Below are 11,188 nucleotides of genomic sequence, written 5' to 3' on the forward strand. Positions count from 1 at the left end.
GACTACCTTTTCAGTTCAAATATAAAAATGTTATAGTTCAAATCTCTGGCTTTCACCCCATTCACTGATTTGCCCATTCCCAGTGGGGTTATTTTCAGGGTTTGGGAATATCATGGCTTCAGGTCTTGGACTGAAAGTGGTTTATTTTGAGAAGAATTTGGAAGCATAGTGGTATCCACCAGTAGTGATGGGCGTTTTGCTTCGCCTAACCATGTGCTGGAAAGTTGTGAAACCGCGACAAACATTGAAAAACTTGAATTTTGACACCCACATCGATATTGTGTTGATGTGCTGCGTTTTTGACGTGATCGACTTTTCCGTCACGCATCCACATTTTTTTGAAGTCGGCAAATTTACGCCGGAGTTTCATGAATTTATTCGCCGGTGGCGAAATCCGGAAATCTCTGTGAATTTGCTCCTGCCAAATTTATTCGCCCATCACTGTCCACCAGAACCTCTTTCCAGAGTTTCAAGGAATATCTTTTACTTGAGCATGCTTTCATATAATTTTAAGTACTTCCCAAATCAAAGCCTCTGCTGTAACTAGGATCTCTGCTATCTACCAAATTAGCATGCCTCCCTTAAAATAGAAATGAAAACCTATTTATATTAAGATAAATATCTGTGCTGTGTCGGCTAATAGCAGTAAGCTCACATTTCTTGCCATGCACGAGTGTCAGCCTGTAGAATATTTATAGCTTTATACTGAGATTCAGGGCCCAGTCAGCATGAGAAATGCAAACATGTCATGCTGATATTGTACTGCAAAGTATGCCGCAGTTGCTTTTCAGTGGGAGGAAGTTGACTGTCATAGTCACAAATATCTCAACTGGACATTTACTGTACACATGCAGCTTAAATAGAGTGGGTAGTATAGTTGGGATGAACAGGTCTTCTGTCTCCGCTTTAAATGGCCAATTGAATCTGTAGCAAAAGGTCACGGGTAGTGTTTGACTAACATATTAATGGTATCCTTGGAAATATGTGTGCATCATCAGTGGGTAACCTACATTCTTCCTTTGGTACAGATAAATAGCTTTTATATTTTTATAGAAAACATGGTGTTAATTCTTCAGTGTTTTCAACTAATCCATTTCCTCTTATTCCCATTCCAAAAGCTGTAGATAACATTTTAACAACACTGACAGAATTCATTGCGGAGTCAGGAGGAGAAAAAATGTTGTAGCCGATCTACCTCTCTACGCCTTTAATACTCCTTCTCTTATTTTTCTAGGTGCTAAGCCTGTACAACACCATTAATCCGGAAGCATCTGCCTCCCCGTGTTGCGTGTCTCAAGATTTAGACTCCTTGACCATCTTGTACTACATCGGGAATAAGCCAAAAATTGAACAGCTTTCAAATATGATTGTAAAATCATGCAAGTGCAGCTAAAAGAACAAAAAGGGCAGGATTTTTTTAGGGATAAAAAAAAAAATGAAAATAGTTCAATCAGTGTTACATTGAAAAAAATAAAATAAAATGCGGTACTTGTATGTGGAAGATTTTTAGGAAACAAAAATTAAACTGGCAACAGATGCAAACATTGAAGGTTTTAAACTTGCGTTCCACTGGCTTAATAAGACATTTAATGGAGATCTTTAAATAAAAAATCCCTGTGTTAAAGCAAGACATTCAGGTGCCAAAAATGTCTCTCCAGAATGCCTGCCAGGATGAGCCCATCAATTATTTTTTTTACGTTGATTATGACCTGATTCCTTTACCGGTACGCTATATTAAGCGTTGAAATAGTACGTATTAGTCTTAGTTTACCTTTGATGCCTGTGGCATAGTCAGTACACAAATCTCCCATTTAAAAAATAGAAACAAAAAGCAACAAAAAGAATTTCTAATTTTGGCCCAAAAAAAAATGTAGATATCAACATAGGAAATTCTGCCTAATGCAGACAAAATTTAGAAATAGAATGTCTCGCTGTTTATAAACCTTTTTTTTTTTTAACAGTTTAGAGACGTTTATTTAAAAAATAATAAACACTGGAAGAATTTGTTAGTGTTTTTATGTGAAAGGAAAAGAAAAACAGGAATAACCCATTTTGTGGTGTTGCTGTCCCATGCCTTACTTGATTTCTCTCTATTGTTCTGCCTTAAGGCATCGTACCCATTCCTTTTAGTTTGTAGTTTTGACAGACATTATTTATTTGTGTGGAATTAAGAAGCAGCCTGTTTTTTTTTGTTACCATTGAGTATGTGGACAAATGAAGACCAAAATAAACTGCTCAAACCATGTAATGCTCAAGAGCACGTGTTCCAACAGTACACGGATATGGCGACCACCTTCAGTCATGCACCACTTAAATGGTTCCAATGGCCCAAGGCACAGTGGACAGTAGCAAAATAGTGTCTTTTCTGGTACTGAAAAATAATCCCAAAGCCTGAAAATGGAAGGTGCCGTAGAATACCGGAGAATGATATACTCTGCCGATGAGTAGATTTTCAAGTCTTTGTTTATGGTTCGGACAGAAGGGAAAAGCTCAATCATAATGTCGCATGGGACTTTGATCTTGTGGGTCAATGGGTTTTTTTTTTTATACCAAAAGACTTTATTTCAACCTGGAAAGGCTGGAATTGACAATTTTTGGAAACTTTATTAAATATCTTAATAATTCCATCTTGCTGTCCACTTAATCACAGAGGGACTGGAAATGTATATTGAGTGATATCTTCCATGCGATTATATATGCTGTGTGTTAAAGGGACAATTTACAAAGCTGAATAAAACCTGCACATTTTTTTATGCATATACGCCAATTTTGCCTTTAGTAAATGTTGTTCTTATTGTATTTTATACCAGTTTTTTTTTTAAAATAACAACAAAAGGAAACAATCCCCCCCTTTCTTCTTCTCATCAACTTTTAATTGCTGCTGTCTCTGACTACCTTGAAGTGCCTTGTTATTTTTTTTTTTTAATAAAAATAAATCTATAGGATGCATTTAACTTTATTATTATTTGTGGACTGTTAATTGCACAGATTATCTGAAGGTCTTCCAAAAAAATTACTAAGACAGCTGACACAATGATTTTTTTTGAGGGGGGAAAGTCACATTTTTCTCTCTGTCATTAAAAAATTGTACAAGAAAATCTCCAATTCTTCGAGGCATTCATCTGGATTTGTAATGTACATTTTCATTTAATAAACCAGTGAAATATTTAACATGTTCTAGTCAAATCAACAGAACTTATTATGTTGCTGTACAGCTTTGTTATGTTTGTTTTTTGGTATATGTAATGGTAACAATAGTATTGCAGATAGGCGAGTGATAGAGCCAGCATTATTTGGAAACAATTCTGTAGATCTATCCTTAACAATCGTTAAGTGTGTTATATGTACAGTCTCACCATATTTTTTATATTTTGTAAAACTGTCAGCTATGGTCATTTTCGTTTGAAATTAGGGTTCTTTTTAAAGGGGTTTCCCTCTAGCTGGCCAGTATGAGTTGAGTCCTATACATTGACTTGCACTACAGATAAGTGTTATGTATTGTTACATCATGGTTATAATAATGCTATAAGCTACCTGACTTAACTTTTCTCAAGAGGTGGATAAATAGGTTGCTTTTAATATGTTAATTACGTGTAGTGGCAAACTATTTTGCCAGATGGTTGCTTTAACAAATTGAGGCTCATGTTAGGCAAATTTGCTCAATCAGTTATTGGCTGCAGTCAGCTGCCGGTGGAACAATGAATGCAACAATTTGGTTTCCTTGGGTTACTTCCCATTGGCAACTTTGTTGATAAATTACCTCCATTGTGTCCTCTATAGTCCAAGAATTCTCTATAGTCCAAGAATTCTATATTTCTGGATTCCTGCTATAATTCCTATGCCCCGTTACACATATATCCCTTCAACGAATAAGGGCTTGAGGATTTTGCAGCACCTAGATTCTGTTCAGCCCAACCAAATTCAAACATAATATCATGTGACTTCAAAGCATTGGACAATGGAAGGCAACAGAAGTTTGTTTATAGATTATTTCTAAAATATTTTGATTAGATTTCAGTACGTAATCTTGGGCTCAGATTTAGTTGGCATTTGGAGAAATCGTTTGTGTAGGATTTGGCATTTGCCTGAATTCAAAACATATATCTCCAGTTGAAACCTATAATCAAAGTCAATGAATTTTCTATTTAGAATGAAGAGATAATGGAATTCGTGGTGTGCATTTGTCCCCAGGTGTCTCATTAAAGTTTGCTCCATCTATGCCAACTATCAATGATGCTTAATTACTACCTTATGAAAACCATCCTAGCTAGGGGATAGATTTATTAAACTTCTATTTTCAAGTTAAAAAATAAATAAAATAAAGATTTGATTGTTTAAAATTGTGAAAAAAAAAGTTGATCACATGAAAAATGCATTCTACTCTTCATTTTCAATGAGTTTGCGAAATGTTGATTTATTTAAAAAAAACATAAATTTTTATATTTTGAAAATACACTCTCATTTGACTAGCCAGTATATATGTGTGTATATATATATATATATATATATATATTTGAGTTTTCAGGGGAGTTTTGGTCTGGAAATTTGAAAGTCAAAATCTCAATTACTGCAGAAAATCTTGAATTTGAATGTTGAAAAATATGTCCCTAAATTTCAAATGAGCAGTAACTTAGTTAAGGTAGGATTGCAGCATATACTGGTATATAGGCTTTATCATTATAGAGTACAAATATTGGATACATTCATATAGCGGGTTTGGTGGATTTTACATGCCTATATTTTTTATAAACAAAACATTTGTCAATATAATTTTTGATATCACAAAGCCATTAAAAACAGATATCCAACTTAAAATTCTTAATGAAAGCGTGTTTTAAAATGCTGACTCCTCAAATTCTTGTAGATTTCATATGCCAGTTTTTTTGCTGCATAAAAATGAAAAAGAACAGAAAAATTCAAATTTTCAACTATACAAACTTTCAATTATAGCATCACCCTTTTGAGAAGAGAATAAAATGTTCTATTACTTTTTTGTTTAATCACCTTAAGCAAGTTGAAAACATGATAGCATATACAAACACTAGTCTATTTTTTATTTTGCATCCAAATTTGCATCAGCGCTTCTTTTTCATGAAGATCCATACTTTGTTTTCCAGGTGGCAAATGGCTTGTTACTAATGTAAATAATCGATAATTTGAGAAGGAACATTTATTTTAGTGATTTTTATTTTATTTTGGTCTGTATAATTTTTGTTGAGGGGGGATTTTTAAACTAATTTTAAATAAAATGAGAACTTAAAAAAAAAAAAAAAAAATATTAATAGCACCACTGTAAAGATAAATCATTTCCAATGGAATTTTTATGTTCATGTATAAACTCCTTTCATACCAGATAATGCGAAGCATTTTGTGGGTAAAGGGGTTAAACTCCTAACAGTTTCATTTTATTCCTGAGTTGGTTTTGAAAATGAAAAAAGAATATTTTTTATTAATAACTTTAAACAATTTGCTTCTGCGTCCTTGAAACTCAGCAGCTTTGACCAAATCAGTTATAAAACAGCAAAGGTCATTAAAGAGAGAAGAAGGGGGTATACGTAATAAATAGATTGTTAATGCTGGTAATTTTGGTTCAGTTAAATTGTCTTTAATTAGCTTTTTTTTATGTTAAAGGAATACCTTGCACCAAATGCAGTTAACCATTCGAGTGCCAGGAAAATGTTAAAGGCTTTCCATTCAGTTCGTTTTCATTGAACATTCATGATGTGGATTTCTTTAATTTTTTTTTTTTTTTAAAGGGAAGAAATTATATTTTATCTGCAATGGTTCAAATATTGTGTTCTCAATTTTGGATTGGTCACATTGTGTAGCATTTACTATTACACAAACGTCTGCTGGAAAAGGAAAAATGAAAATTAATTTTTTTGGCTTATTATTTTATACAGGATAGTATAGGTCAAAATGAAAAGAAAACCAGTTCAGTTGTATCTTTTGTGACCGATATCTTTGTATTTTAACACAATGTATGTCTGTTTTTGTGGTGCTGTAGTGGTAAATAAATTATTTCAGTTGTACAATGATCTGTGTTGAGCTTATATCCTTTCCTGTTATTTGTGATCAGCTATAGGCATGTTGGGTAAATGTGGCCCTAAAAAGGTGTTTTATGGACCCCTATACTGTAGCTCCAAAGACATCTTACTCTGGGTTTTTCTGGTTCTAGGGATACTGTTATGGGAAAAATTCTAAAATGCATCAGTTAATAGTGCTGCTCCAGCAGACGTCTGCACTGAAACACGTTTCTCAAAAGAGCAAACTGATTTTTTTTTATATTTAATTTTGAAATCTGGCATGGGTCTAGACATATTGTCAGTTTTTCCAGCTTCCCCCAGTCATGTGACTTCTGCTCTAATAAACTTCAGTCACTCTTTACTGCAAGTTGGAGTGATATCACGCACTCCCCACCAGCAGCCCATCGGTAGAACAATAGGAAGGTAATCAGATAGCAGCTCCCGAACACAAGATAACAGATGCCTGGTAGATCTAAGAACAGCACTCAATAGTAAAATCCAGGTCCCACCGAGACACATTCAGTTACATTTAGTAGGAGAAATAACAGCCTGCCAGAAAGCAGTTCCTGTTTTTTTCTGAAAGCACATGACCAGGCAAAATGCACCTACACACCAATATTACAACTAAAAAAAAATACACTTGCTGGTTCAGAAATGAAATTTTATATTGTATATATTTTATATTGTAGAGTGAATAATTTGCAGTGTAATTTAGAAATAAAAACTACACCATAAAAACCATGACAGAATCCGTTTAATCAGATGATGCACCTGAATTTTTTAAACGTGCCACAGATTCCCAGTTGGAACATCAGAGCTTTGAATGTGCCATTGTAGGGCATCCACCATCTTGCCATTGTTATCATTCTTTTTTTTCTAAAGCTTTGATTTGCAAGCGTTACCCTGTAGTGCAGTCTCCCCTCAAACCATTAGTGATGTTGGGGCTGACTTGCTGGTCAGGAGGGTTCAGGCCAGTATCCAAACATCCTCCTCTTTCATCCACATTACTATGCCCCACATCTTCCTCTGGCAGTTGGTAGATATAGACACATACCTACTTTGTCCTACCCCTTTGATGATGTCAGAGATGGATGGGAGAGACACAGGTCTTTAAATGCTGATGGCTTGCCAGTTTGGGGTTTCTTTTCAGTTTTAAAAGATGGTCAATCCCTGCTGATGAAAATCAGCCCCACAGCATAATGCTACCATTATAATACTTCAATATAGGCATAGGTCAACATTTATAAGAGATCTGTATAACACTAGCCTTTATGGGAAGTTGGCAAAACTAAGTTATTACTCATAAAACATCTTGTAAAATCTCTATTGCCAAAAAAACACGAGAGTGACCCAACTGCAACATAGGAAAATGTTTTTGGACAGGTGAGTCTAGGATAGACATTTTAGGCCAGAGTTCAAAGTCCACTTGTGAGGCCCATTTTTGACTTCATTAGAGGGGACTTTGGACTGGGTGTAGGTTATAACATGGAGAAGGACTTCAAGGATAGTTGGGTGGGTTTATCAAGCAGAAGGTTAGGTTTGGATCACACGTACCTCCTTCTGGTCATCACACAGAAGGGCATGGTTTATAATTTCAAACCCATCAATTGCGCACAATGTGCCATGAGCCAAGGTGGCTATGTACTTACCGCATAATCAAAGGTGGATTTAAAGAAAAGGTTCCCATGCTGCATCTTGCAACTCAGTCACAGTAATAGTCACAACAATGCATTGGTGCTGAGCCCAATAAAATGCAGGTTAAAGCACTTTATGAATTGTGTTTTACACATAGCTCTGCACTCACAGACCCATTGTTCTGCTACCATAAAGACATCTGAGTAATGCATTATAAGAGACAATGTACCCCAACTGTAATTTCTAAGTACATTAAAAATCAATAAAGAATTCTGTGACCACAGAAAGACACAAGGCTGCAGGTTGAGTTATACAGTATCACTCATGTATTATAAGGGATAATGTACCCCCTACTGTAAATGATAAGGATATTAGAAGTCACTGAGGGGTTCTGTGACCATATAAAGACACAAGGCTGCAGGTTGAGTTATACAGGGAACTCTGAGTATCATTCATGTATTTTAAGGGATAATATACCCCCTACTGTAAATGATAAGGATATTAGAAGTTTCTGAGAAGTTCTGGGACCATATAAAGAAGCAGGCTGAATTATATAAGGAACTCTGAGTATCACTCAAGTATTATATGTGCCTGGAGATGAGGCTTGAAATTTAAGGTGGAAGATGTTAATGAGAGCTTTGTGAGTGTGAAAATTGATTGGAACCCATAGCTTCAGGGGCAAATTCACTAACCTCCGAAAATTCGCCAGCGACGGCTTCGTTCACATCACAACACATCGCCAAGCGTAGATTCGCCAGGACAACTCTAATTCACTAAAATCCTAAGTTGCGTCCAGGGTGCAGAACGCTGGTGAAATTGCACTAGCATTACTGCACCAAGCAAGGCGAAGTTGCGCTAGCGTTGCCTAATTTGCATACGGCCGAAAGTTAAAGTTGAATGGACAAATATGTTGCAGCAAATACATTACACTACACAAGCCCAGGGAACCTTAATAAAAGAATAAAGAGTTGTTACATGAGCCCAGTGTATAGTTTATGTGCCATATGTTAGGAAATGTAGGGGGGAAGCTGGCTACCCCAAATTTTACACTCTTTTGCAGCCTATCACCCTAAAAAAAGGAAAAGCTAGCATTTTTTGGAACCTAGAAAACTTTTCAACTATTTTTTGAGGAACTCCTATCTACTCTATTGCACTCACCTGGTCTGAGGTGGCGAAGGCAAGTCTGGCGCAAGAGGTAACGTTCAGTAAAATCCGCATCTAAGTGAATTTGCATAGTTACATCCATTCCCAGAGCGCAAATTTGCCTGGTGTTAGGGAGTGAAGTACCGCTAGAGTCTATCATCTTCGCTAGCGACGTTACACCTGCGACCGTTAGTAAATCGGGGAAGTTCGGAAATGATGTCACCCTGGCGAATTTTTGCCTGTTTTAATCAATTCGCCCTTTAGTAAATTTGCCCCATAAGGTAACTTTAACCTCTTAGTCTTTAGAATGCTTCATGCACAGGGTTTCCATTAAATGAAACCATTATGGGGCTAATGTATTAACTTTGGCTTTTCCCACAATTTCAGATTATAATAAAAAAAAGTTTCAGAATCAAGTTTTTCAGAATTAAATATTCAAAATGTATCAAAAGAAAGAAAATCTCACAGAATTGGCCAGATAAAAACCTACCAAGCTTCCACAGAAGTCAATGGGAGGTGTATTTCAAACATTCAATTTTAATTTTTAAGATTTTTAAACCAGTAAAATTTGCACAGATTCTTTGAAAAATGAATAGACCAATGTGATTTTTGTTTGTGTTTGTCAGATTCAAGCATTTTAGTTAATATGCTAGCAATTGAGAAAAAATTCTAGTGAAATGTTTCTTTCACTATTGTGTTTTGAAAAAAAGTTAAGGTTTATGATTGAGATTGGATATTACCATGACTGGCAAATATCACTGGAAACAAATCGCAAATCAAGACTCTTCTGGAAAAAAAGAAAAAAAATGCCACCTTAAAGGATAAATAAACCTTTAAAATAAGTGAATATAAAACTGATGAGGGTGCAATTCTAAGAACTTTTGTAATTTACATTCATTATTTTATTTTTTTTTAATTTCAAGATATTAAGGGATACATGTGCTGTTAATATGAATGAATTCTGTTCCAACAGCGCCAACTGCTGATCAGTTTCTGACCAGTCTGACCACCAAGTAGTCAAGGAAGTTGTCAGGAGAAAGAAAGAGGCTGCTCTGATGTTCTTCTGCTTAGGAATAAAATTAGAAACCTTTCTGACATATTTCAGAGCAGCCTCTTTCTTTCTCCTGACAACTTCCTTGACTACTTGGTGGTCAGACTAGTGAGAAATTGACCAGCAGGTGGTGCTGTTCTAACAAAATTCATTCATATTAACAGCACATGTATCTTTTAATATCTTAAAAATTAAAAGAAAATAAATAATGAATGTAAATTACAAAAGTATCCCTTAATATCTTGGAATTAAAAGTAAGTAAATAATAAATGTAAACTACAAAAGTGCTTAGGATAGCCCCCTCGTCAATTTTACAATCACTTATTTTAAAGGTTTACTTATCATTTAAGCCTACCATTTAGGTCAATGGTAAATATATTTTCAACAAATCATTGATCAAGCTTTTTTTTAAAAAAAAAATGTTTTACTTACATTTTACAATTGTGTTTTTCCCCATGATGAATGTTTTGTTGCCGGAACAAAACATGGTCCCTATTAACCTACTGGAGATTTTTCAGAAATGTGAAAAACGTGATGTCAATGAAGTGTGTGCAAAAGATTAAAAGTGAATCATTTAGAGCAGAAATACTTCCAATCAAGAGTCTTAAGACTATTATTAATCTTGCATACAGGCTTGGTATTGGTTCAGTTTTATGCATACTAAATACAAAATGAAGAGCAGAATAGTTAATTTAAAGCAATAGAAATACATTTTAAACAATATTATAGTCACAATACTAAGAACACAAGGGGTTTGGATAACTGCTTTTATTGACTTAATTAGGGAACACAACTGAGTTTTCTGCCACAGCACACTCCCTGCTAAAGTCTTTTGATAACAAGGGAGCCTATTATTTTCCTTGCTATAACATGCATTTTCAGTCAAGCTCCAAGAAAGTTAAAAAACAAATTGAACTTTAAATGAATTTATTATATTAAATGTGTTTTAGTGGTAAGGTACTAGCGTGGAAAAACATCTGTTTTTTATAGAAGGGGCATGTAACATCTTTGATATCATAACAACCCGACCCTGGGGATGTGAATAGATTTTACAGGAATGCTATTCCAAATTGAGATTAAGGGTATATTTTTACTACATGTAACAGTTTACAGGCAAGATTTCCAAAACCAATTACTTTTTTGATGTTAAATTACCAATGACATTTCCTTTATGTCACTTTGGACACCAAAACGTTTCAGCAACTTTGTATTGCCAGTTGGATGAATTTGCCAAGATTCGCCTTTCTTTTAGCATTATGTTAGGATTTTATTTTAAAAAAAAAATGGTTGTCAGCATTTTATTCCAGACCCTTGTGTGATACCTGATACTACA

General features: G+C 34.9%; 1 protein-coding gene across 1 annotated transcript in view; it reads left to right on the forward strand.

Annotated features, from left to right (window-relative positions):
* tgfb2.L (transforming growth factor beta 2 L homeolog) overlaps positions 1 to 2,798 on the forward strand; it is a 79,072-nt gene extending 76,274 nt beyond the window's left edge. The window contains 1 exon segment of the mRNA NM_001085726.1: positions 1,235 to 2,798. Within this exon segment, the coding sequence (NP_001079195.1) occupies positions 1,235 to 1,393 (159 nt within the window). The 3' untranslated portion in view covers positions 1,394 to 2,798.
* Positions 2,799 to 11,188: the final 8,390 nt, after the last annotated feature.

This window comes from Xenopus laevis, chromosome 5L (genome assembly GCF_017654675.1).
Source record: "Xenopus laevis strain J_2021 chromosome 5L, Xenopus_laevis_v10.1, whole genome shotgun sequence".
NCBI lineage: Eukaryota > Metazoa > Chordata > Amphibia > Anura > Pipidae > Xenopus > Xenopus laevis.